The sequence below is a fragment of the Natrix helvetica genome (genome assembly GCF_964273705.1).
Source record: "Natrix helvetica genome assembly, chromosome: Z".
NCBI classification, from domain to species: Eukaryota; Metazoa; Chordata; class Lepidosauria; order Squamata; family Natricidae; genus Natrix; species Natrix helvetica.
In genome coordinates, this window is record NC_138554.1 from 138,930,554 (window position 1) to 138,957,079 (window position 26,526).

Sequence of the window (26,526 nt, forward strand, 5' to 3'; positions counted from 1 at the left end):
TCTCTTAATGCCTCCATTTACTTAATGGCACGGCTGTCCTCCAGCATCCCTGAGAGAGAATATGTGGGACAGCTTGAGGACCATAATAAAATAAGAAGAGCTGGAAGGGGGCCTCAGAGGACTTCTAGTCCAATCCCCCGCTAGGGCAAGAGCCCCTATACCCATGATGGCAAACCTATGGCACATGTGCCACAGATGGCACACCGAGTCATATTTGGTGGCATGCCAGCTGTCAGCTCCGGTGCACATGATGTGCCAGCCAGCTAATTTTTCGCCCTTCTGGAGGACCAGGGGGAGCATTTTTGCTTTCCAGAGCCTGGGGAGGGGCCATGCACGCATGCACAGGGTAGGGTGTTGCACATCCATGCACTGGGGGGGGAGGGTGTCACACGCACATGCGCAGGTAGGCGGGGAGAATTGAGTGGGCATGTACACGCGATAGCACACAATTTTGGCACACTATTAGAAAAAGGTTCGCTCTCACTGCCCTATACCATGCTTGCCCAATCTTTTCTTAAAAACCTCCTAGAAAAATCTTCCACCCATGGGTCAAATTAGTCGACGTGAGTGCAGTTAACTCGGTATTACATCCCTGGACAGATTGGAGCCAGGCCGAACAAGTCAAACCATGCACACCTCAGAGGAATAGTTAAGAGATTTTTATTCTAATAGCTTTAATTACAGTGCTCGTTTGTTGAAATGATAACTGAAAACAAGTATACAAAACAGTTGATTACTGAATTGAAAGAAAACAGGAATTTTTTTTCTTGTCCATAACACTAAACAAACCAGTTCTGATCGTGTGTTTCTTGAGTCGCAACAGCTCCAGCTTCTTCAGTGTTTTATTTTAATATCAAAATACAAAAGAAACAAAAATAAAAAATAAAAGTTAAAATCTGGGATGGCAAATCTCAAACCTTGCAGTAGGAGAGATGTAAAAAAGGGCGTTTCTTTCTCATGTTCCGAAAATGGAATCTAGACACGTCTCTTAAGAATGGAAGGCGTCCGATTACCAAACTCTCATGTTTTCGATATTCCCGCCCGCCTCCCTTTCCCGGATGAAACAACGGAAAGCTTGTGTGACATTTCTTATTTAAGTACAGTACTTGTGGCTGCTGTTGTGACGTCCGTGCAAGAGGACCGTCTTTGGAAATCATTCTAGGCTGGAGAAATCCAAGGATTTATTATTTTTTTTCTTTTTGAAGGAGCTATGCCCCCCCCAGCGACAGAGAGAAAGGTAAAGATGGCACTCGTAGGGTGGAGGGTAAAAAGTATTTTTTTAAAAAAAACTCCAAATCTAAGGGGCAGTTAAAAGAGTACAGGGGCATGGGAGGGAGGGGGGGGGTCCCAATTTTTCATTAATCTGCAATCTCCACTGACTTTGCTCTCCCATCCACCTCCCATCACAAAAAGACCAAGGGCGGCTAATTTTATGACCTGCAACAAGCGAAACTTGCAGGGTGTTTCTCTTCACGTTGCTGCAGAAATAGCAAAGGGTCCCAGGTTCAAGTTTTCCCGCCCTCCTTCCCACCAGCCCCGTCTTCTTGAAAAGAACATTCATCCCCAGAGGCTTAAGAACAGGGCTGGGGAAACCAGGCCTCCGCCCAAATCTGCCAGCCGAGAGGGATCTTGTTTGGATCTAGCCCCCCCCCCCCCCCGCCCCCACACATGGCACAAACAAAACCAGATTCCTGGCAACCATTTTTTTTCCTTCCCGAATCCACTCAAAGTTTTTGGGTGGGTTGTTTGGGTTTTAAAACCTTTTATCATTTTAAAAAGAGCCGAATAATATTGCATAGGAATACCAGAAACTGCCTCATGGGAAAAACAAGAACTATTTACATTAAATAAGAAAATAAAAAGCTAAAACTGTTATTTTCTTTCCGGGCGTGGTTTTGCCACATGTAGAGCGTGGTGGTGGTGGTGGTGAAGGACAATCCTGCGGACGAGAAGAGATGATGAAAACAGTTTCTGGCACTCCGCACTACAAAGTAGCACGGTTTGCCACGTTAGAGTAAAGCGAGGAGGAGGAAAAGGGAGGGGGGGAAGGGGGAGGGGAGGGGGAGAAAAGAGGAGTAACTCAGGGCTTCATTTCTGGTTTCGGAGCTGATTGGACAGCCAGTCCAGTCCTTCATAGAGGCCGTCCCCACTCGTGGCGCAGGTGGCCTGGATGTACCAGTTTCTGTGGCGGAGAGAATGCAGTCCTAGCTTGTCTGTGATTTCCGCAGCATTCATGGCGTTCGGCAGGTCCTGGAAAGGGAAGCAACTGGCTTTAGAAAAGGCGTCCCCCCCCCCCGCCCCCGTCTCCCATCACAGCCACAGAGGGGAAAAGGCCTATTTCACTTGCTAAAAAAGCCCCACCACCACCACCAAAAGCAGTCCTCGACTTACGACTACAATTGATCCCAAAACGGATGTTGCTAAGTGAGACATTTGTTAGGCATCAGAAGATCACAAAAAGGGCTCCTGGGACTCTGCAACGGTCATAAATGTGAGCCAGTTGCCAAGCGCCCAAATTTCAACCATGTGACTAATGGGAATGCTGCAACGGTCGCAAGTGTGAAAAGCAGGCTGTCCCGTTTTTCAGTGCCGTTGTAATTTAGAACGGTCACTAAATGAATGGTTGTAAGGCGAGGACTACCTATATGCTATCATCAAGAGGCAGGCGTTACACCTATCACTTTCCTGGTGTTTAATGCCGGGAGGGTCCTCGACTTGAAACCATTTGTTTAGTGACCGTTAGAAGCTACAATGGCTATGAGACTGGTTTTCCTCCACACTTATCGCGGATGCAGAGCTCCGTGGTCAAGCGACCAAACACTGGACCTTTAGCAACTGACTCATGTTTATGACGGTTGCAGGTAAACGCCATGGAGGGAAAAAACACGGTCCTCCCTTAGAAAGCCGGTAGAAATCCCTCTGCAGTGTTTTCCCTTATTGCTGAAGCTTTGAATGGTTTTTTTTCTTCTTCTTCATCATCATCATCATCACAAAACAAGGTGCCAAGGAGCTTTCTAAAACAAGAGTGGCCAACCAGCAGGAGGGCTCATAGCAGCAGAATATCAGAACTGGAAGAGACCTTGGAGGTCTTCTAGTCCAACCCCTTGCTCAGGCAGGAGACTTCATATATCATTTCAGACAAATGTCTGGTCTCTTCTTAAAGCCCCCCCAGAGATGGGGCAGCCAGAACTTCTGGAGGCAAACCATTCCACTGGCTAATTGTTCTTGAAGACGCTCTCGGAGGAGAAGCGAAACGTCTTCAAAGAAAAACCAGAAAGTCCAGTTGCCTTTTGAAAAAGAACCTTTGGGACAACCGTGGATGCCAGGATGGTCGAGAATCTCCATAGACGTTGAGCTATAACTGTCAGGAAATCCCAGGTTGCTTCTCTCCTTGATTAGTTTCCACCTGTGGCTTCTTCTCCTGCCACCTTCAGGTGCTTTAAAGGATAAGAAGGGGACCCCTTTCCTCTTCTCTGTGGGGGCCCCTCAAATACTGGGAGAGTGCTGTCATGTCCCCACTGGTCCTTCTTTTCTCCAGACTGGTCATTCCCCAGTTCCTGCAACCGTTTGTCGCATTCAAATAAGAAGGACGGTCCCCTGGGGGCCATCTCTTCCCACCTACCTGTTTGTTAGCGAAGACTAAAAGGACAGCATCTCTGAGCTCGTCTTCTGCCAACATCCTCATCAGCTCTTCTCTGGCTTCGTTGACTCGCTCTCTGTCGTTGCTATCGACCACAAAGATCAAGCCTGGAAGGGAAACGGGAATGGTTAAATAAAAACGTGCCGGGGTTCTAGCAAACAGCCATCTAGAACTAGGCTTCTCAACCCTGGCCCCTTTGGAGTTGAGTCCCCAGATTTCCCCGGAGGAGGAGGGAGGAGGAGAAAAAGCATGCACTGCATTCTCAGGGAACTCCAGGAGCTGAAGTCCATTCACCACCTTCAGGTTGCAGGAGGTCCTGAATCCCCATCACCACCATGGAGCCCAGCATTTCCATTACCCCGTTTTATGACTTCTCTTGCCATAGTTGTAAAACGAATGAAAGCAGTTGGTAGGCTAGGGGTTAAGTGAAACTGGCTTCCCCCTTGACTGATCACATGACCTTGGGACACCCCAACTGTCATAGGGTAGGCCTGGACTTCAATTCCCAGAATTCCTCAGCCAGAATGCTGGATGCAGAACCCAGAGTCCACACACACCTTACAATAACCAAGGTTGGTAAACAGTAATTTAGGGTGTTTGTTCAAAACTAAATAATGGGGAAAAGGGGGAGGGGGATTTGTCTTTATTCAGAGGAAAAAAACATTTTTATCATTTAAGTCTTAGCAGATAAACACACACAGGAAGAGAAACATCCTGCCACATTAGGCTTCAAGCAATACAAAATTGACTTCTGGATGTTTGTAAACAGCGTCCACAATCACATGTACCTTAATCCAATTTTCTTTGATTACTGGATTTCAAACTAGTTCACAGAAGAGAGTAAAGGCAGTAAACTTTGCAAAGGTGTAATTTACTGTTTCAAGTGAACCACGCACCGCAGAGGCTGATCTTCTCAGCTGGCTTCAAAAATCTAACATGCTGCAAAGTCAGTCTCACTCAAGAGAATTACAGACTTTGGGAAACCAATATACAGAAAGAGAAGCAGGATATTTTTTAGACAAACTAGAAACCGGTCAAAGGGGAAGAGACAAAATGTCAATGAACTTAAGACATGGATGGTACCCAAATTGGACAAACGAATCAATAAAAAAGATTCTGCGTAAGTGGATTGTACACAAGGCAATTAAGACCAATGGTTTGTGTATAAACAGTTTCACAATGGAGGACAAAACAGTCCACCTCCTGCCCACTCCACTGTTGTTTGCATTTATCCCACATTGCCACTCAATTTTCTATCAGCAACATGCTGATGTGGCTAACCTGCTGGTAGAGTGATTAAAAGGTCACCTTGAAATGGGTTGTGTGTGACCACTGGAATGAGAGAGGGTGAGATAGAGGTAGAGAAGGAAGGAATGAAGGAAAGGAGGGAGGCGGAGAGAAAGAGACGGAGAGACAGAAGGTAGGAGGAAGAAGGGAATGAAGGAAGGAGACAGAAAGAAAAAGAGGAAAGAAGAAAGGGAAGAGGGAGGGAAGGAGGAAGAGAAAGAAAAAGAAAAAGAAAGGAAAGGAGGAACAAAGGAGAGAAAAAGGAGGGACAGAGAAAGAAGAGGGAAGAAAGAAAGGATGTAAGAAAACTACAAACTGGATTTTTTTTTTTTGGCATAAACTACCAATTACACCCAGAGAAGAAGCTGAGACAGCTCACAAACACTGTTATGTAACAGTAACACTGCATTTAATCTTCCATTCTTAACACCAAACAAACTATTCTCTATTTTTTTTCTCTTTGATTTAGCAAAAGATCAGTGTTTCACAGTGTTTGGAAGAGGCAAACCAGATTAAGCAAAGGCGGCTAGTGTGCCAGGCACGAAGGATTGTCTAAGATCAGGGCAAAGGCAGAATTGTGGATTAGTCTTTCCCCTCAGGTTTTCTGGATAATATGCTAAATCGTGTATTTTCTTAATCCACATTTATATTTTAACAGGCTATGTGACTCTAGCAACCATCTATTTAATTTGGGGATGGAATACCTGGCTCCTAACAGCAAAGCAGAACTGCACTGTTCCTCAACCGTGTCAAATTCGAGATGATTAGAATTACCGGCCAGAACTCCCCAGACAATTTAGCTGGTTGAGGGATTCTGGGAATTGAAGTCCATCATTTTTAAAATTGGCAAATTGAATAACAGAATAATGAAATTGGAAAGGACCTTGGAGGTCTTCTAGTCCTAGGCAGGAAACCCTATATACCATTTCAGACAAATGGCTGTCCAATCTGTTCTTAAAGACTTCCAGTTTTGAAACACCCACAACCTCTTAAAGAATGTTGTTCCACTGATTAATTGTTCTGACTGTCAGGAAGTTTCTCTTCAGTTCTAAGTTGCTTCTCTCCTTGATTAGTTTCCACCCATTGCTTCTTGTTCTGTCCTCAGGTGCCTTGGAGAACAGTTTGACTCCCTCTTCTTTGGGGCAGCCCCTGAGATATTGGAAGACTGCTATCCTGTCTCCCCTGGTCCTTCTTTCTCTTAAGCTAGACATACCCAGTTCCTGCAACCGTTCCTCATATGTTTTATCCTCCAGTCCCCTAATCCTCTTTGTTGCTCTTCTCTGCACTCTTTCTAGAGTCTCCACATCTTTATCCATTCCAGCTACTTTAGCAAAAATAATGTGGGATTTCCTGGTGCTGTCGAGCGATCTAATGCTGATGCAGATCAGACAGACACAGTGTGTGGGTCTTGTACAATGCAAACAACTCACCTTGTGTATTTTGGAAATAATGGCGCCAGAGCGGTCTGATCTTATCCTGTCCGCCGACATCCCACACCGTGAAGCTAATATTCTTGTATTCTACTGTTTCTACATTAAAACCTAAACAGGAATGAGTGAGAGAAAATGTGCTCAGTTAATAGGCAAAAGATACATTTATTGATTTAAGGTGATGCCAATCGCATGTGGTCTTCAACCACCCTTCCTCCTCCTCTTCCTCCTCAAGTATTGCAATATTATAAAGAAAAACCTGACCTTTCCCTCTGCATAAAGTGATTTTAAAAAAAGCTGAGACACAATTTGGTGTAAGAGGCACCAGAGTAGAAACCAAGTGACTGTGAGTTCTGGTCCTGACGGAGCAAAAAGCCAGTAGTGTGACTTTGGGCCAATCACCAGGAGACTGGGAGTTCTAATCCCGTCTGAGATATGAACTTGGGCCAGCCACTCTTTCAGCTCTATAAAGGACACAATGGCAAATCACTTCTGAAAAAAACGTGCCAAGAAAACAGCAGGGGTTCATCAAGGCAGTCAGTTTCTGAGAATTGGACACAAAACCGAACAGAAGAATATAAACATATTTAAAAATTACACATATACTGTGAAATATCAGAGAACTCCAAGAGTGAAGGGTACTTTGGAGATCCTCATTTTAGTGATCTTGGAAAGAAGGAAGATTGAGTCAACCTTGAGCTGGTCAGGATCAAACTGCCGAATTCTGGCAGCCAGCAGTAGTAGCCTGCAGTACTGCATTCTAACCACTGCACCACCACAGGCCTAGGTGCACGGAGGGTGCATCTATGCTTGCAGGAGGTTATGTGTGCCACTGATGGTTGATTCTACTTCTCTTTCCTCTTTTACAGATACATGCAAGGGAAACTCAACACTATTACGCTGAGTAAAAACGCTGCAGAAATGGACTGGTCTAAAGCTGGGTTCCAGACCTCAGGCAGGACTAGAATTCCCAGTCTCTTGGTGACTGGCAAAACCCACCCAGCCTGCAGGCCAGATGTGTCATGAGCTGCCCACGCTCGGTTTAGCAAGGGGGGGGGGAAGCCCCAATATGTCACTTCATGACGCCGTAATGATGTGAGTTGGACACCCTTGCTACAGGATGACTAAAATTCCTTGTCTCCTGGTAATTGGCCCAGTGTCACCCAGATGGCTTTTATGACTAAGGTGGCACTAGAACTTGCCATCTCCTGGTTTCTAAGCCAGCACCTTCACTACTCTAGGAAACCAGCTCTCTGGAAATAGGGATGCTTGTTAGCCTTTAAGGTTGAAGAAGTTGGGCTCCTAGATTTTAATTTACCGTGTATAAAATATGCCACAGGAAAGCCAATTACCAACATAATATTCATAGTTTTTTAGTTAGATCACTGTTTCCCAACCTCTGCAACGTGGTGCCTCATGTCCTCAGATAATCTGAGACTTGCCTTTCAAAACAAAAGAATAGATTTTATCCAAACTAGAACAAATGAACGAAAGTGTACCTACAAAGTTACTTTTTAAAAAAAAAACAGCTCTAAATTTCAACAGTGATACTGCGAAGATTAAATAGAAATAAAGGTTTTAAGATCATGCCCTTTTATCTTACACATTTGAAAAATAATATAGGTAGTCCTCAACTTACACTTCATTTAGTGACCGTTTTCAGTTACGACGGCACTGAAAAAAACTGTTTTCCCACACTTACGACCCTTGCAGCATCCCCATGGTCACAAGATCAAAATTCAGATGCTTGGCAACTGACTCGTATTGTGTGACGGTCATAGCGTCTTGGGGGCTATGCGACCAGCAATGTCAATGGGAAACAAGATTCACGTAACAATCGTGTGACAAATACACTTAAGAGATTCACTTGACAACTGTGGAAAGGCAGTAAAATGGGGCAAAACGCACTTAACAAATGTCTCACTTAGAAACAGAAATTTTGGGCTCAACTGTGGCTATAAGTCGAGGACTACCTGCACACAGTATGTCAATAATGCAATTTCCTTTAGTTCAAGCAATTCCAAAAATGCAGCGAAGTGAGATCTTGAATGAACTGAAGGACCAAGACGTTGGCTACTGCTCATCACCCAAAGAGCAACCTGGACAAGCTAATCTTACATTTTTTACCCAAGGTTCTGCAAAATGTACCTATATACAGTAATTTTATTTTAAAACCCAGATGTAACTGCAATTAAGAGAAGCTTAAATTCTTACCTATGGTAGGGATGGTAGTTACTATTTCCCCGAGTTTAAGCTTGTACAATATGGTAGTTTTTCCTGCGGCATCCAGTCCGACCATAAGTATACGCATTTCTTTTTTGCCGAAGAGGCCTTTGAAAAGGTTGGCAAAAATATTTCCCATGTTTGAGGATGTCCTTCACCCACTGGCCAAGAAAATCTGGAAGACAAAGGGATTCATTCACAAAGTAAAAGGTGGGGATCATAGCTAGCCCCAAAAGATACATTAGTGGCCCTTGTGAGCCAAGAGGGATTTATGCCTCATATGAACATCTGTTCAGGTAGTCCTCAATTCACAAGCATTTTAGTGACCGTTAGTAGTTACCACAGCATTGAAGAAAGCAACTTATGATCCTATTTCACACAGCTGTTGCAGCATCCCCCTGGTCATGTGAACAAAAAAATCGGATGCTTGCCAACTGACATATTTATGACGGTGGCATTGTCCCAAAGTCAATCGATCCTCTTTTGCAACCGTCTGACAAACGAAGTCCATAGGGAAGCCAGATTCACTTAACAACCGTGTGGCTAACTTAACAACTGCAGTGATTCTGTTAACAATTGTTGCAAGAAAGGTTGTAAAATGGGTAAAAATCACTTAAGAACAGCCTTGCTTAACAACAGAAATGTTGGGCGGCAATTGTGGTCGTAAGTCGAGCAGTAGCGGTAGTCAGTTTGTGGCAACAGAGGTTCAAAACAGAAGCTGAGCATGTAAACAGCAGCTTAGAAGACAAGCATTTAGACGGATTAAATTGGCATGTAAACACAAAGAGAGCAACGGGTATTTACATCACAGGGTAAAAAAACTTTTGGCAGGAACAGGCCATTTACTCCATGTTCTATGAAACTACAGTAAAATGCTGAAAATATATACGGTCACTGAAAGAGAAAGGAGGGAGGGAGGGAAAGGAAGGAAGGAAGGGCTTCAACACAGAAACGGGAGAATAAAATGTCAAGAAAACCATTAGCTAGGACAAACCACCGATTGTGGCATAATGCTATTCAACATTAATCATATTCAATTAGAACAAACTATGCTAGGAATATTGTTAACAGTAGAATGAATCAAGATGATTATGTGAAATTTTTCTTAATGAAAATAATCTCTGTCGTACCATGCATTCATTTTCCCTCTCTGAGGGAATGGAGTCCAATTCTAAGCTGGCAGAATCCAGTTTGACCAGTATGTTTCCTTCAAAGAAGGCTGGTCATAGTTCTAGAGCCTAAGCATCATCGGATGCCTACCTAACAATGCTCCTGGGATTCTCTTGACATCATAATAAGCGATATGTAGTTAGCCAGTTTCTACTCTTGGCAGAAAGAAAGGCAGACAATTCTTCAGAGAAGCACATGACCGTAGTTTTAATACAGTCAGTCTTCGACTTACGATCAGAAGCCCAAAATTTCTGTTGCTGAGCGAGACAATTGTTAAATGAGTTTTGCCTAACTTTACAACCTTTCTTGGCCCAGGTGTTAAGTGAATCCACTGTAGCTAAGTGAGTAACACAGTTAAGTGAATCTGGCTTCCCCGTTGACTTTGCTTGTCAGAAGGTCGCAAAAGGGAATTGCATAACTCTGGGACATTGCAGCCGTCATAAATATGAGTCAGTTGCTGAGCAGCTGAATTTTAATCACGTGACCATGGGGACTTTGCAATGGTGGGAAGTGTAAAATAATGGTCATAATTCATTTTTCTGTCACAAAAAATGGGCCGTTTTTTGCTCGTTTTTGAGCACCCCCACCCCCCAGGAGCACTCTACAAGCCTCCTAAAGGCTATTCATGCACTCTTTCAAGGGGAGCGTTTTCGCGAAAAATGGGCTGTTTTGGGGAGGTCTGCAGAGTGCAAAAACTTTTCTTTTTTAATTTGCCTCTTCAAAATCTTGGTGTCTTATATTCTGATTCGAGAATACAAATTATGATTACCTGGAAACAGGTGTCACAGAATAATAAATCAGTATGCTATTCATGGAAAAAGATTGCCAACTATCAAGAACGTTTTCACCTGAGCTGTGAATAGCAATTCCCCATTGTTTACAACTGGGCAGCCTGAAAAATCTTTCCAAGCACCGTATTTATGCTATTATAATTAGGCCTACAGAAGTATATTTAGCTCAGTACTTAGCGTGCCCTGTCATTACGGCCTTAATTTCCAAGGGAGTCATTTGAGGAACTACTTCTCAAAAGACATCAGTGCTTCCCTGCTATATAACCCAGCCTGCTAGTTCCTTCCTGGTCCTTCCTGCTACATCACTCTAAGCTGGGGCAGTGAGAGTGGGGGAAGGGGATACGTTTTGCTGCTTCCCTTTTGGCTGGAGCTCCCTTCAGCCTCTATTTCCAGAATCTGCTTCCACATCCAGTGAGAGGCACACCAGGTCTTTCCCCTCAATATTCTTTCAAAACCCTGCAGGGACCACTTCCACTGCACCCATCCTCCAGGACTAAGCCAGATGCCTCAAAGCCTCTCGTTCCAAGACCAGAAACGTCTCTTGTCAACCATTCCATGGACTTTCGAGGGACACAAGAGCCATGGATTGGAAGCAAATCTTTGCAGCTCAGGATTGAACTGGGTGGGGGGTGGGTTGTGGGTGGGGGTGTTCCTCAGTGCTCCCCTTGCAGACATTTCATGAACCAGCTAGGTATAGGTAATATCATCAATAGTAGAAGGGAGTGTGGTTTGCAGAGTGAAGGAAGAGGGCGACTGTGGGGGTCCTTGGGGCTGAGCTTGATCCCTTTATTGCAGACGGTTAAAGACCCAACTAGACAACATCATTAGTGCTAGAAACTAGACCACCACACCCTTATAGCACTGATAATATTACCTAGTGTGATAATGAAATGTCTGCAAGAAAGCAACCAATCTCAGAGAGCATCCAAGGATTACATTATTCTATATTTTTTTTCTCTTCTGCAGGTCTGGCTCCTAAGCGCCATGCTGTTACAGATCCTCACGCAGCCCAGCTGGGATAAACAATGTTTTCAGGAGATAAAACCAAGATATTGAATTTAGCTCACCAAGCAGTATTGGATTTGCCAATCATAAACCCTCGAAAATTTGGTCCACCAGTTAGTGGGCAGCCAATGCAGTGGCTTATTTCTTGGAATTAATACCCAGTCAGGTGCTCAACCCAGAAAGCGACATTCTGGAGTAGCCTTGACTTCGGGGTCGATATCCCAAGCTGTGCTCTGGGGATTTCCCTCAGGCTTCACACAGGGAGTTGCATTTTCGGAGAGATTGCTCTGTGTTAATTGAGCTACTGAGGCAAAATCACCGCAGCCTACCCAGTTCCCGAGATGTCAGAAAACAGGCATTTATCTTATTTACGAATGGCCACAGAGCATCGTATTAATATAATACTAGCAGATACTAGGTCCAGGTGTTTTCTTGCCAGTCCTTCACTGCATGTGTTTTGGCAACACAGCTAGTCCTCAATTTACAACAGTTCATTTAGTGACCATTCAAAGTTACAATGGTGGGGGGAAAAGTGAGAGACTGTTTTTCATACAACCATTGCAGCATCCCCACGGTCACGGGATTTAAAAAAAAACCTTGAAAGCTGAGTGGTTTTGAGCTTCCACTTTGCAAATTGCCCCACCCAGGGTATTCTTTACTGAATAATACAGGAAGAGGATCGCAACATTGTGTGGAATCGCTTGTATCATGGAATTGTGGATGCTTAATTTCAAGAAAAGATTAGGCAACCATTTACCTGAGATGGCATGAGAATACCTGCCTTGGGAATGGGTTGGAATAGATGACCTCTAAGGTCCCTTCTGTCATTCTTGAGACTACTGCATCTGGCATTGCCTTCATGATTTAGTATCTAATTCTAAATTCCAAGTCCTAAGTGTGATGCAATATACGTTGATCGCTAGCCCTTTAACACTGCAGTTGTATTCAGTGTACAGGTAAGCCTTGACTTACAACAGTTCATTTAGTGACCACTCAGTTAGAACTGAGAAAAGTGACATGACCATTTTTCACTTAGGATGGTTGCAGGATCTCCATGGCAACAATCAAAATTCAGATGCCTGGCAACTGGTTTGTATTTATGACAGCAGTGAATGGGGAAGCCAAATTTACTTAACAACCGTGGTTACTAACTTAACTGCAATGATTCACTCAACAAATGTGGCAAGAAAGGTCATAAAATAGGACAAAACCTACTTAACAAATGTCTTACTTAGCAACATAAATATTGGGCTCGATTGTGATTGTAAGTTGAGAACTACCTGTATCAGAATACAGTACAGATTGCTAGATTTAGCCAAAAATAGGTGATTTTTTTGTTTACTATTTATTATTTATTTTGTCAAACATGTAGAAGATAACAGGTATCACTATTAACATAAATATGAACACAGAAAATGGGTACGAATAAAAGGGAACAGTAGGACAGGGACGGTAGGCACGTTGGTGTGCTTATGAATGCCCCCTTACAAAAGACCTCTTAGGAATGGGGTGAGGCCAATAGTAGACAGTCTTAGGTTAAAATTATGGGGGTTTGGCGATGTAACAAGTCAGGTAGAGCATTCCAGGCGTTGACCACTGTTGCTGAAGTCGCATTTTCTGCCATTGAGTTTGGAGTGGTTTACCTTGAGTTTGTGTCTATTCTTTTGCTCGTGTATTATTGTGGTTGAAGCTGAAGTAGTCGTTGACAGATAGGGCATTGTAGCAGACAATTTTGTGTACTACGTTAGGTCAGACCGTAGGCTGCGCAGTTCTAGGTGATGCAATTGATACCATGTGGATTGAGTGTTCTGCAGTATTTGCAGAACGCAAATTCCTTAGCTTTATTATGTGTCTATAATAAAATCTAATGAAGGTCCCAGACAAATACTGCTTTACATGAACATTTTTTCTAGTTCTAAATCACTGTATTAAGCTGCATTACTCGTTAATTGGTTCAGCACATGCAGAAATAAGAGGGTTTTTTTACCCTGTAGAATAATTAAAAATTAGGGGAAACAAAACAGCAGTATATTATTTATTTAATTTGTACAGTCATCCATCTCACAAAGTGACTCTGGGAACCATACAAATAATATAAAAATGATAAAAATAAAAACAATAAAAACAACCATTAAAATTACAATATTAAAAACTGAAACACAAAAACAAGTATAGATTGAGTGTATCAACCACAATATTTGATGAAGGCACCATGGATGGTAAAAGGCAAATGAAAATAGCAGTAAAGTGGCATTTCAAAGTTCTCCAAAGAACAAGTTAGAAATAAGAATTAAAACTAGGTTTTTAGCATTCAGCAAAAAAAGTGATGAATACTACAAAAAGTATCTGCTATAATCGGAACTGCACTAGATTTTCCTGCCTACCAGCTATATATATATATTAAGGTAAGACAATGATTTGCAAAAATTGTCACGTCATACCGATTTGCAACTGTGTTTTTCATAATCTCAATTGTCTGCCCTATAACTTGAGAAAAGGGACACACTTGGCTTTAAAAATGGCAGAACATGCCCTGTGGACCCTTCCAGAGTCTCAGAAGCGCTTTTGAGCCTTTCAATCAGACCTGTTGGGAAGGCATAAAATATAGATCTGCAAAATTAACCAAGCAAAGGTTCCCATGTGATCAGGGAAAAAGGCATAGCTGCTTTAACAAGTTATCAATGGATGCTGCATTGAAGTTGCGACTTCCAAGCATCTCTTCCAAACACGATTTGAAGCACTGTGCAGCCCTCGTTAGTTAATAATCCAAAATTTGAAGTGTTAAAAATAGGTTTCAGTCTGTTTTATTTTTAAACTGAAAATGGAAATAAATTGCACAAATCTGAAGCTGCTCATCTCAATATGGGGCAGAAGAGATTTTTTTTAATACCCAGGCAGAATCATATGGAAAAATGGCTGACCAACATAGTGAAGTACAGGTAGTCCTTAACTTACGAACACATTTGTTAAGTGAATCACTGCAGTTGTTAACTTGTCACAGAGTTAAGTGCACCTGGATTCCCGTTAACTTTGCTTGTCAGGCCACAAAAGGGGATCGCATGATCGCAACCATCCTAAATATGCACCAAAGACAAATTCCTTGTGTCCAATCACACTTGACCAATAAAGAATTCTATTCTATTCTATTCTAAAAGGAGAAAATTTTTTTCTTCCCACTTCAGGCAATTATAATTTTATAATTGTATACTGTATACTCTAAGAACTACCTAAGAACTACCTCTCGGTCTCTGGGCCTTAAGAACTACCTCTGGGCCTCGCTGGTGGACTGTAGATTACTGTGGATTGCGAGGTCTGCTTCCTCTCCCATCTTATCTGCCTGTCAAATACTCATTGCTCTATTTTACATCAAGTTACATCTTGGACCTGCTGCAAAGAAAACCCCCGCCACAGCCATAGTCATGGATTGATTAACATCTTTATCTATTCAAGGTCTGACATTCTTCGACTGCGAGGGTCCCCCCTCTCGCAGGCATGCCCCCTTGCCCTGATGAGGGCCCACCTCGATGAGGGGTTTATTAACCCAGAGAGGTGGAGGAAGCGGGGGATTAGGGGTTTTTTAGTAAAATGTTTTTTAAAGGTTTTAAGGGGTTCCAGGGAGGGGGGGAGGGTTACTTGGCCTTGGGGTATGGACATAGCCAGGTCAACAGGTGGGGTCAGGACGGAGGGGAGCGGAGTGGGGGGGTGGGAGGAAACACCATTCCTACAAGGGGAATTCCAATTGCGACGGTCGTAGGGAGGGGCGGGCGCGAGGACACTAGAAGAACATAGTCGGTTGGGAGACCGGGGCCGCTGGATACGCCCGGTCGCTTGTACCAACCCCCGCAGGCTAGGTGGACAGGATTGGCAGAGCCTGGGCCTTAGGCTGATGTTATGTAATGCGAGGTCCGTGATTAATAAGGCCCCCCTCATCAGTGACTTGATCACAGAGGGGGAGCCGGACCTCGCAGGAATAACGGAAACCTGGCTGGGCCCGGAGGGGGGGTTGCCCCTCAGGGAAATGTGCCCTCCAGGTTACCGTGTATTCCACCAGCCACGGGCCCAAGGTAGGGGTGGTGGGGTAGCGATAATCATCCGGGAAGATTTGGCACCGAGAGAATTCACTGTGTCGCAGATATCTGGTTGCGAGTCTCTGGGCGTGAAATGGGGCCCAGGGAGTCAGCTGGGCCTGTTGATAGTATACCTGGCTCCCCGCCATACATCAACGGCCCTGCCTGGGCTCCTCGAGCGGATCGCGGAGATGGCGGTTGAAACCCCCAAGCTATTAGTGATGGGGGATTTCAACCTGCCATCGACGGGAGAGGCATCCGGGGCAGCCCGGGAATTCATGGCTTCCATGACAGCCATGGATCTGACTCAAGTAGTTCAGGACCCCACGCACGAGGGAGGCCACATCCTGGATCTTGTGTTTGTCTCCGACCAGTGGACGAGTGATCTGGGAAGAGGGAATTTAGTCATCACGCCCCTGTCATGGTCAGATCACTCACTTCTCCAGCTGGACTTCCCTGGCGCTGCTCCCCACCGCGGGGAGGCGGAACCAGACTATCCCAGATGGTTCCGCCCCAGGCGTCTGATGGAGCCAGATAGGTTCCAGGCAGAGCTTGGGCCACCTCCTGCAGACCTGCCCCGCCCCCGAGCAGAGGACCTGGTAGCCGCGTGGAATAATGCGGCCGCCGGTGCCTTGGACCGGGTGGCGCCTTTGTGGCCTCTCCGACGGCCACGATCGACCCGGGCCCCCTGGTTTAACGGGGAGCTAAGGGCGATGAAACGCCTTAGGAGACGCCTAGAGAGCAAGTGGAGGTCCTCCCGCTCCGAATCCGACCGAGCACAGGTAAGAGCCTATGTAAGGACTTACCTTGTGGCAATAAGAGTGGCCAAACGTCAGTATTGTGCCACCCTTATAGCGTCCGCAGAGAACCGCCCTGCCGCCCTGTTTCGGGTGACCCGCTCCCTTTTGTCACAGGGGCAGCGGGACCCCCCATTGCTGGGCCGGGCAGAGGAATTTGGAGAGTTCCTGCAGGATAAAATCGATCGGATCCGAAGGGGATGGACCCACCTCAGTGCTCCAGTGGGGACGTCCGAGGCTAGTCTTGAGAGACCATGCTGGGAGGAGTTTGACCCTGTTGTCACCGAAGATTTGGACAGGTTGCGCGGGCGACTGCGAGCCACCACATGTTTATTGGACCCGTGTCCCTCCTGGTTGGTACTGGCCTCCTGGGAGGGCTCACGAGGCTGGCTACTGGGGCTGGTGAACGCTTCGCTGGGTGAGGGCCTTTTACCAACCGCCTTGAAAGAGGCGGTGGTGAGGCCCCTGCTCAAGAAGCCTTCTCTGGACCCAACGGAGCTAGCAAATTACCGTCCTGTCTCCAACCTTCCTTTCTTAGTGAAGGTTGTTGAGAGTGTGGTGGCTCAGCAGTTTCCGCGCCACCTGGAGGAAGCTGATTATCTAGACCCGCGCCAGTCCGGCTTCCGACCCGGTCACAGCACGGAGACAGCCTTGGTCGCGTTGGTGGATGATCTCTGGAGGGCAAAGGATGGGGGTTGTTCCTCCATCCTTGTCCTATTAGACCTCTCGGCAGCCTTCGATACCATCGACCATGGTATCCTATTGCGCCGTCTGGAGGGGTTGGGGGTCGGGGGCACCGTATTACGATGGTTCCGCTCCTACCTCTCTGGCCGGACGCAATGTGTGTTGGCAGGAGAGGAGAGGTCGACCGCGAGGCCCCTTATCTGTGGGGTCCCACAGGGGTCGATCCTCTCGCCTCTCCTGTTCAACATATATATGAAACCGCTGGGCGAGATCATCCGTGGTTTTGGGGTGGGATACCATCTGTACGCTGATGACACTCAGCTGTACATTTCCACCCCAAACCACCCCAACGAGGCTGTTGAAGTGATGTCCCGGTGTCTGGAAGCCGTACGGGTCTGGATGGATGACAACAGGCTCAGGCTCAACCCCTCCAAGACAGAGTGGCTGTGGCTTCCGGCTTCCCGGTTCAACCAGCATATGCCATCGCTGGCCATCGGGGACGATCAATTAGCCCCGGTGGAAGGGGCGCGCAATTTGGGCGTCCTCCTTGATGCCTGGCTGTCTATGGAAGATCACGTGGCAGCCGTGGCGAGGGGGGCGTTCCACCAGGTTCGCCTGGTGCGCCAATTGCGGCCCCTTTTGGACCGGGAGGCCTTGTGCACAGTCACTCACGCGCTGGTGACGTCTCGCCTGGACTACTGTAACGCTCTCTACATGGGGCTCCCCTTGAGGTGCACCCGGAGACTGCAGTTGGTCCAGAATGCAGCCGCGCGGGTAATTATGGGGAGATCGAGGTTCTCCCATATAACACCCATCCTGCGCGAGCTGCACTGGCTTCCTGTGGCCTACCGGGTGCGCTTCAAGGTGCTGGTTACCACCTTCAAAGCGCTCCATGGCACAGGGCCTAGTTACCTGCGGGATCGCGTCCTGCCCCATACATCCCTGCGACCCGTCCGCTCACACAGAGAGGGACTACTCCGGGTGCCGTCCTCCAGAGAGTGCCAGAGGGCGACGCCCAGGAGTAGGGCCTTCTCTGTAGTGGGCCCCACCCTTTGGAATGACCTCCCCCCAGACATCAGGACAACAACCGACCTTCGCTCCTTCCGTATGAAGCTGAAAACCTACCTGTTTCGACTAGCTGACCTGGCATAATACTACAATCTCTCCAGCCCAGGGCATTTTTAATTGGTAATTTTAGTTTTTAAGGGTTAATTTCACTGGGGTTTTAACTTTTTTAGGTATTGTAACTTTTTTAGGTATTGTAACTTATTTACTTATTCTTACCTCCTCTGTACGCTATATAATACTTTTGTACGTCGCCCCGAGTCCCTGTGGGGAGAGGGGGCGACTAATAAGTTCAAGTAATAATAATAATAATAATAATATGAGTCAGTTGCACAGCGGCCGAATTTTGATCACGTGACCACAGGGATGCTGCAACAGTTGTAAGTGTGAAAAACGATAACTCACTTTTTCTAGTGTAGTTGTAACTTTGAACAGTCACTAAAAGAACTGTTGTCGGTCGAGGACTACCTGTACTCAAGCAACACATTAAATCAATTCAGCCCAAAACAAGGAGGCAGCTGATGTTATTCATATAGAACTGGTATAACAGGTTCCACCTGCTTGGCTCCCTCCACCCCAGGAAATTCTGCTGCCATATCCAGTGCCAAGACCAAGGCTGCGAGAGCACCTTTAAAGACAGCCCTATGAAGAGGGTGTTATGATGTCTTAACCTTGAAGTTTCCTTCCTTCAACTGCGATGCAGCTGCTGTTTGCTTGCCCTTGATTTACGGGGTAACAGGCACCAGATTTAATTCAATCTTAGTCAGGAAGAGAGCCACAGTTCTAGCTGGCAGGGTCCGGAAGAGCCTTTCTGGCTGTGGTTCCCCCACCCTCTGCAATATGGTGCCCCGTGAGGTGAGATGTCCACCCACCCGCCCTTTGGGTCTTCTGGAAAGGCTTGAAACCTGGCTCTGCCAACTGGCCTGGGGTCCTGATGTGGGTGTTGCACGTTGCAGTACAGGCAGTCCTTTACTTACGACCACAATCGAGCCCAAAATTTCTTTTGCTAAGTGAGACAGCTAAGTTAGTTTTGCCTGATTATATCATCTTTTTTGCCAGAGTTAAGTGGATCACTGCAGTTAAGTGAAACTTGCTTCGCTGTTGACTTTGCTTGTTGGAAGGTTGCAAAGGGGATCACATGACCCCCCCCCCCCCCCAGGATGCTGCAACTATCATAAATATGAACCCAGTTGTCAAGAGTCTGAATTTTGACCATGGGGATGCTGCAACCATTGTGTGAAAAAGGCTCATAGGTCACTTTTTTCTGCACTGTTGTAACTTCAAACTGTTATTAAACAAACAATTGTAAATCGAGGATTACCTGTATTCCAGGAAGACATGACACCTTGTTCTGTCTCCCAAAAGCAGCAGAGAAATCTTCTACGTTTGAAGCAGGAACAGGGATGGATGAAAACTAAACACTGCTCTCTAGCAGAGTTGGAAGGGGTAGGTGTAGAAAACAGATCCAACTTAGGTACAATACGTTTTCCAGACTCAAAGCACCCAAAATCTTCCAACCTGCTTGAAGCTAGGAGCACGAAAATGAGACAAGTAGTCCTTAACTTACAATTCATTCAGTGACGTTCAGTTAGAATGGCACTGAAAATAGTGACTTATGACCGTTTTTCATACTTACGCCATTGCAGCATTCCCATGGTCACATGTTTAACATTTGGACACCTGGAAAATGACTCATATTTGTGATGCTTGCAATATCCCTGGGTCATGTGACCCCCTTTTGTGACCTTCTGATGAGCAAAGTCAATGGGGCAATCAGACTCATTTAACAACTGTGTTACTAACAACAATTTCAATGATTCACTTAACGATGGCAAGAAAGGTCATAATATGGGCTGAAACTCACTTAATAATTGTCTCACTTAGCAATAGAAATTTTGGGCTCAATTGTAGTTGAACAAGGGCTTGCTTTTATAACCTGGAGCCAACTTCCTGATTTAAGACAATAATGACTCCATTGTATCGCCGTGTTCAGGAACCTCCCAGATGAAGTTGCCCATTGCCGCTAATGCATTATGGCAACTGTGAAGTGATCTCAGTCAGGATAATAGGACGGTTTATGGTTTGCTAATTTAATTTCAAAGGAAGATATAAATGCCGTATGAATATGGAGATTGCAAAAAAACATGCCAGACATAGCTGAATTAACATAATTGTTTCCCAAGCCTGTTCCAGACAATTACACACTAAATCCCCAAACATATCAGACCAAGTAATTCAAGTCAGACTATGTGCTATCTGTAATCATGGACACATTTCACAAAGATGCTTCTAAGATGCATCTAAAGCAGCTGATCGGAAGCAAATAAGAAAAGGAAATGCAAGAAAAAGCTCCTCAAATATTTTGATTTTCATTGTAGCTGAAATTTGCAGGAGATGCAATCCAAATTACCTGCAAGGGGTACCAAATTGCACACCTTGAATTTATTACAGGTAGTCATGACCACAATTGAGCCCAAAACTTATGTTGTTAAAGTAAGACAGTTGTTAAGTGTGTTTTGGCACATGTTCTTTCTTGCCATAGTTCTTAAGTGAATCATGCATCGGTTAAGCTATTAACACTGTTGTTAAGTGAATCTGGTTTCCCCCACTGGACTTTGTGTCAACCCTAAAGTTGGCTAAACTGTGGCCGTTTTTCTTTTTTTGTAGTCTCTAGGGAGGTTTCTCTTTTCACTGCTTCAGGGCTGCCTGGAGTGAAGGGGCGGGGGCTTGTAGAGATTAGCTGGGGTTGTAGTCAAAATAAAATTCTTTCCCCTGGGAATCAAGGACATGTGGAGCATATCTAGCAATTGGGCTGTATACTGACTGGACCATGTGACTGAGACTCTGGGGGAAGCGATAAAGTTTTATTTTTAATTGGGGGGGGGAGAAACAGGCACCACCAGGAATGTGGCAATTTGATATGTCCTAATAAAATGTTGAGAAACTTGATTGCCTCTTGAACTGGGATGTATTACTTGGAACCATGACACTTTGCTTGTCAGAAAATCGCAGAAGATCATGTGACCCCAGGACAACGGAACTGTCATAAAGGCCAGTTGCCAACCATCCCAATTTTGATCATGTCACCATGGGGATGCTGCAATGGTTGCAAGTGTTCTAAATGAACTGTTGTTAAGTTGAGGATTACTGGTATCGTAGCAGTATAATAAGAGATACTTAATGACTGACAACCATTTGTTTAGCTATCTTTCAAAGATTTGGATGGTTGGCAACCATATTTCCAACAGTTGCAGAACCCTACCAACATGTGACCTTCGCAACTGGCTTCTGACAAGCAAAGTCAATGGGGAATCAGCAGATTTGCTTAACAACTGCAATGGTTCACTTAACAATTATGGCAAAAAGAGAGCATAAAATCAGGCACAATTGCCTTGTTAAGCTATGGAAATCTTGGTTCCAATGGTGATCAAGAACTACCTGAACTATCTTTTCTCTCTCATCTATGATGAAGAGTGCCTATGCACACTCTTTAAGGAGAGCTACACAAAAGAGATTGCCAGCCTTGTAAAATGTTGTAAAAGAAATCTCCAAATGTTGCAAAGTGTAGATGATGACAAAGATCGTATAGAGTTGCAAGGAGGACGACAGTAACTTTCAAAAAGTTCTGCTGAATGAACAAAAAAGGAAAAGCACATGCTGGAAAATAAAGAGGGTGGGGGAAAGTGAACCTGAATAACTGAGATGTTTGCTTCTAAATCTGTATTAGTTTCTGCGTCTTGTTTATATTTCTCCATGTCACAAAGATAAAGATGAAAACTTTAAGCTAGCTAAATTTAAGATAGGCTGGTGAACTGTATCACAAAAAAACAAATAAGTTAAAAATCAGAAAATACACGTTAGAATTTACTAAGAAAAAAAAGACATTTACCAATGGCATTGACATTGTCTTTATTGTCTTGACATTGTCTTTATTGCAAAAGCTGGTTCTTAAACACAAAGATTAATAATCATAATCCCAAATATTTATGAGGGGACTTATTTATGAGGGGACAATATTTATGAGGAGAGTTATTACCAGATATTGCCAACATGAAAAGCTATTTAACGTATTTCCTTTAAAAGAAATTAATCAAAGAGGTCTTTCTCCACTGGAGTGCATCCGACTGATCAGCAGAAACTAGCAATATCAGTCCAGGCTGGCATTTCCTGGTATTTCAGGAAAAAGATACTTATGCAACAAATTAGGTTGTCCTGAGATGGTTTGATGCTCAGAATTATATTGTGCTGTAGTTGCCTGCATGGCAAAGCTAGAGATCCAGTTCACAACCCTGGAAATGGGAATGGCTAGGAAAACAGCTTTGAGAAGCATAAGCCTGGGAGGGATCTTTGAGGTCATCTAGTTCAACCCTCTGCTCAAGGCAGAAGAACTTATGCCGTTGTGATCAAATGATTGTCCAATCTTTTCTTGAAAAAATGTCCACAGATAGAACACCGACAATTTGGGGAGAAAAGCTGTTCAACTGCTTCATAGTCCTGTCAGGCAATTCTTCCTTATTTCTAGGTTGCATCTCCCTCTGAGCAGCTTCTACTCCTTTCTTCCTCCCTCCCTTCTTTCTTGTTCCCTTCCTTCCTTCCTTTTCTCTTTCTCCTTCTCCCCCCCCCCCCCACCTTCCCTTCCCATTTCATGGCTCAGTTTGCCTAACACACTTAAGGAAGACATAGAAAGACGTAGCTAAGATCTTGTACCATAATCTAATGGTGATTCATATTTCTGTCATAGTATCTGACCCTCCATCCCAAATTCTAGGGCTGGAAGGGACCTTGGAGATCATCTAGCCCAACCCCAAGGTGCAGTGTCCTTCACACCACTCTAGCCAAATGGATTAAGGCACCTATCCAGCCCTCTCATCGCAGACTTTTTGAGTCCAATTTCCTCAACTAATTAAGAGGAAGAGTCTTCCCCACCACAATGTATGTACTTGAAACTCCCTGGCCTTGCGCAACTGTTTGTCCTGCCGATGAAGTCACCAGCAAGTGACTAAGGGATCCCAAATCCCCACCCATCTCGCGTCTTAGGGCCAAATTCCAGCTGAGGGAAGAAAAAAAGTGCCCCCCCATCTGATCATCCACCCAGACAACCCCATCCTCCACCCCAAATCCTTTCATTCTCCTCCCAACCCAATCATTCACCCAATCTCATCACCCACCCCCAAACAACATCACCCACCCCAAATTCTTTCATCCTCCTCCCAAACCCCATCCTCCACTCCCAAACCCCATCATCTACCCAGCCAATCCCATCACCCACCCCCAAATCCCACCATCCACTCCAAATCCTTTCCTCACAACCCTAACATCCTACCCCAAAACCCAGCATCCACCCTCCGCGGCAACCCTGCCTTCTCCACCGTTTCATAGACGCTATTCAAGCCAGGCCAAAGCCCCATGACCGGAGTGGTGGCGGTGGTGGTGGACGGAGTGACCCCCCAACCCTAGAGCAGGGCAAACCGTCCGAGGTCTAACAAGGCGATGATCCCGCGCAAGGGCCGCTTACTAGCCCTCTGGCTTAACCGTCCCCTTCTCGAGGGGGTGAGGGGAATGGTGGTACCCCGCTGCTGCCCACCCCCCCCGCCGTCTATGGTGGGGGTCAGCCGTGAAGGTCAAAGGAGTTAAAGAGCCTCACAGCTCGGCCGGAAGAAGAGCGGGCGTCCGGGGGACGCTGCCCCGCCAGGCCCCGACTTAGGCCCAGCCGCCTCACCGCGGACCGTTGACGGAAAGGAGGGTCGGTTCGGAGCGGGGCCGGGCGGCCGCCATGACTTCGTGAGGGATCGGCTGCTTACCGGGCGACGTCTCGGGGTGCCTGGCTGCGGCGATCTCCGTCGTCGTCCTCTCCGGTCCCGCCGGGTGCCTCACCTGCTTCTGGCCTTCCGCCTCCCTCACAGCGTTCCTCACTGCGCACAAGATGGCGGCTCCCGGCGGCCACGTCAGTGCCAAAGGCCCCGCAAAGCACGACGGGAAACGCGGGCGGGGCTGGGCGTATGCTCCTTTCCCCACCTTCCTTTCCCTGCCCCTCCTGCTTCCCCCCCCTCTCTCTTTCTCCTCCGAAAAGACCAGAAACAGGGGAGGCGTGGCCAAAGTCCTGCTGGTGCGGAGGAGGAGGAGAAAAAAAAGGAGCATGCGCGCTCCCCTTCCTCGCCTCGCGCGCCCTGAAACCGTTATAAAGCGTTGAGGGAAAGTGCCGCGTGCCCTTTTTTTTTCCAAGGGAGGGAAGAGGGTGAGCGCAAGAGTGCGCGCCCGCCCAGATAAAAAGGGGCGGAGCCTTGGGAATGAGGGGGGGAAGGGAGGGGAGAGGCGCTGTTGTTCTCGCGCCCCTTTTTCGCTGAGGGAAAGAACCAAGGCGCCCTTTGGGGATGACAAAACCCATCGTCCCCCACACACAGCGGGGTGGCCCTCTTACAGGTAGTCCTCGGCTGACAGCAGTTTGTTCATTGACTGTTCAAACTTAACAATGGCAGTGAAAAATGTGACCGTTTTTCACGCTTAACAACCCTTTGCGTCATTCCTCACGACCATGTGGTCAAAATTCAGAGGCTTGGCAACTGACTCACATTTATGACGGTCGCTGTGTCCCTCGGTCGCCTGATCCCCTTTTGTGACCTTCTGACAAGCAAAGTCAGATTCCCTTGACAACCATGTTACTAACTTAAAATGGCAGTGATTCAACTTAACAACTGTGGCAAGAGAGGTAAAATGGGGCAAAACTCTCTTAACAGATGTCTCGCTTAACAACAGAAATGCTGGGCACAATTGTGATCGTAAGCTAGCGGTTACTAAATGAACTGTTGTAAGTCGACTTACCTGTGTACACAACATACTACAACTCGACTTAACGCAATTGAGCCCCAAATTTCCAGACACTTTCTGTGCTGTGTGACTTCAGTCACTAAATGAATGATTGTAACTTGAGGATTACCTGTGCAGACACAAGCAAAGTCAACAGAGGGAAGCCGGATTTGCTTAACAACTGCATAGTTCATTTAACAACTGCAGAGATTTGCTTAACCACCATGGTCACAAAAGGCCAAAAAATCAGATGAGACTCAATAACTGCTTTGCACAGTAACAAAAATTCTGATCCCAAGACTGTTGTAAGTGTGAGACCTGGTCGTAAGACATTTTTTCCGATGCTGTTGTGACTTCAAACAGTCACTAAATGAATGGTTGTAACTTGAGGACTACCTGCGCAGACAGATTACAGGTGAGTGTCATCTAAATTAGAGTAAAAACCTCCCTTGGATACTTCAGGGCTACCTTGTGTTTCCCTGTATGCAGTGCTCCAGATCTTAACATCCTGTAGATATGTTTCCCACAATTCCCCCCCCTAAGAACAGACTGAGGATTATGGTATTGGATGTCCACAGTTTAGGGAGAGGAAGGAATGCAACCAAAGGAAAGTTTGTAATTTGCATTGGATCCTGAAGGGTCAAGAGGTCATGACATGAAGATGGAGGCTTCTATCCTGCAGCTGAAGCCCCCCCTTTTAAACACATTACATGTAGTCCTCGACTTATGATTATAATGAAGTCCAACAGTTCCGTTGCTAAGCAAGGCACTTGTTAAGTGAGCTTTGAATGCTTTTTTTAAATAAAATTCCTTGCCACATTTGTTAAGCGAATCATTGCAGTTGGAAAGTTAGTCACATGGTTAAGTGAATCTGCATTCCCCATTAACTTTGCTTGTTAGAATGTCACAAAAGGGGATCGCGTGATCCTGGGACACTGCAGCTATCATAAATACGAGTCAGTTGACAAGCCTCCGAACTTTGGTCGCGTGACCATGGGAATACTGCAACAGTCCTAAGTGTGAAAAACGGTCATAAGTCACTTTTTTCAGTGCTGTTGTAACTTTGGTCACTAAATGAATGGCTGTAAATTGAGGATTACTTGTTCACTAAGTGAACTGTATTGAGTATAACCTGTAGTTAAGGCATCAATCTAGACAAGACTGAGTTCTAATCCCATCTCAAGTACAAAGTCATCTGGGTGACCTTGGGCCAGCTACTTTCTCTCAGCCCCCAGAAGGAGGCAATGGCAAACCACTTCTGAAAAACCTTGCCAAGAAAACTGCAGGACTTCTCCAGGGGCCCTCTGAGAATTGGCCATGATTGAACGGAAGGAAGAAAAACAGGTATGCAGCCTTTTCAAAAACAAGAGGATATACATAATTTTAAAAGCAGAAGTATGCCGGGAAAATCAAGGAACAAGGCCAGGAACAAAGTCTTTGGAAGCTAAAAGTCTTTTAATCTTTTCTCCTCTATAATCTTTTTTTCTTTTTCTTCTGTTGTTTTCCAATTTTCTCATTTACTTGTTTCCAGTGCTTCGTTACTTTGATGTTTGTTTTCTAATA

General features: G+C 45.6%; 1 protein-coding gene across 1 annotated transcript; it reads right to left on the reverse strand.

The window, feature by feature from the left end:
- Positions 1-644: 644 nt before the first annotated feature.
- On the reverse strand, positions 645-24,124 carry ARF1 (ARF GTPase 1). Its single transcript, XM_081971718.1, has 5 exons — positions 23,961-24,124; positions 8,572-8,755; positions 6,358-6,468; positions 3,623-3,747; positions 645-2,250 (listed from the first exon to the last, which is right to left on the reverse strand). The coding sequence occupies exons 2-5, from the start codon at positions 8,717-8,719 to the stop codon at positions 2,089-2,091; spliced, it is 546 nt and encodes a 181-aa protein (XP_081827844.1). The 5' UTR covers positions 8,720-8,755; positions 23,961-24,124; the 3' UTR covers positions 645-2,088.
- Positions 24,125-26,526: the final 2,402 nt, after the last annotated feature.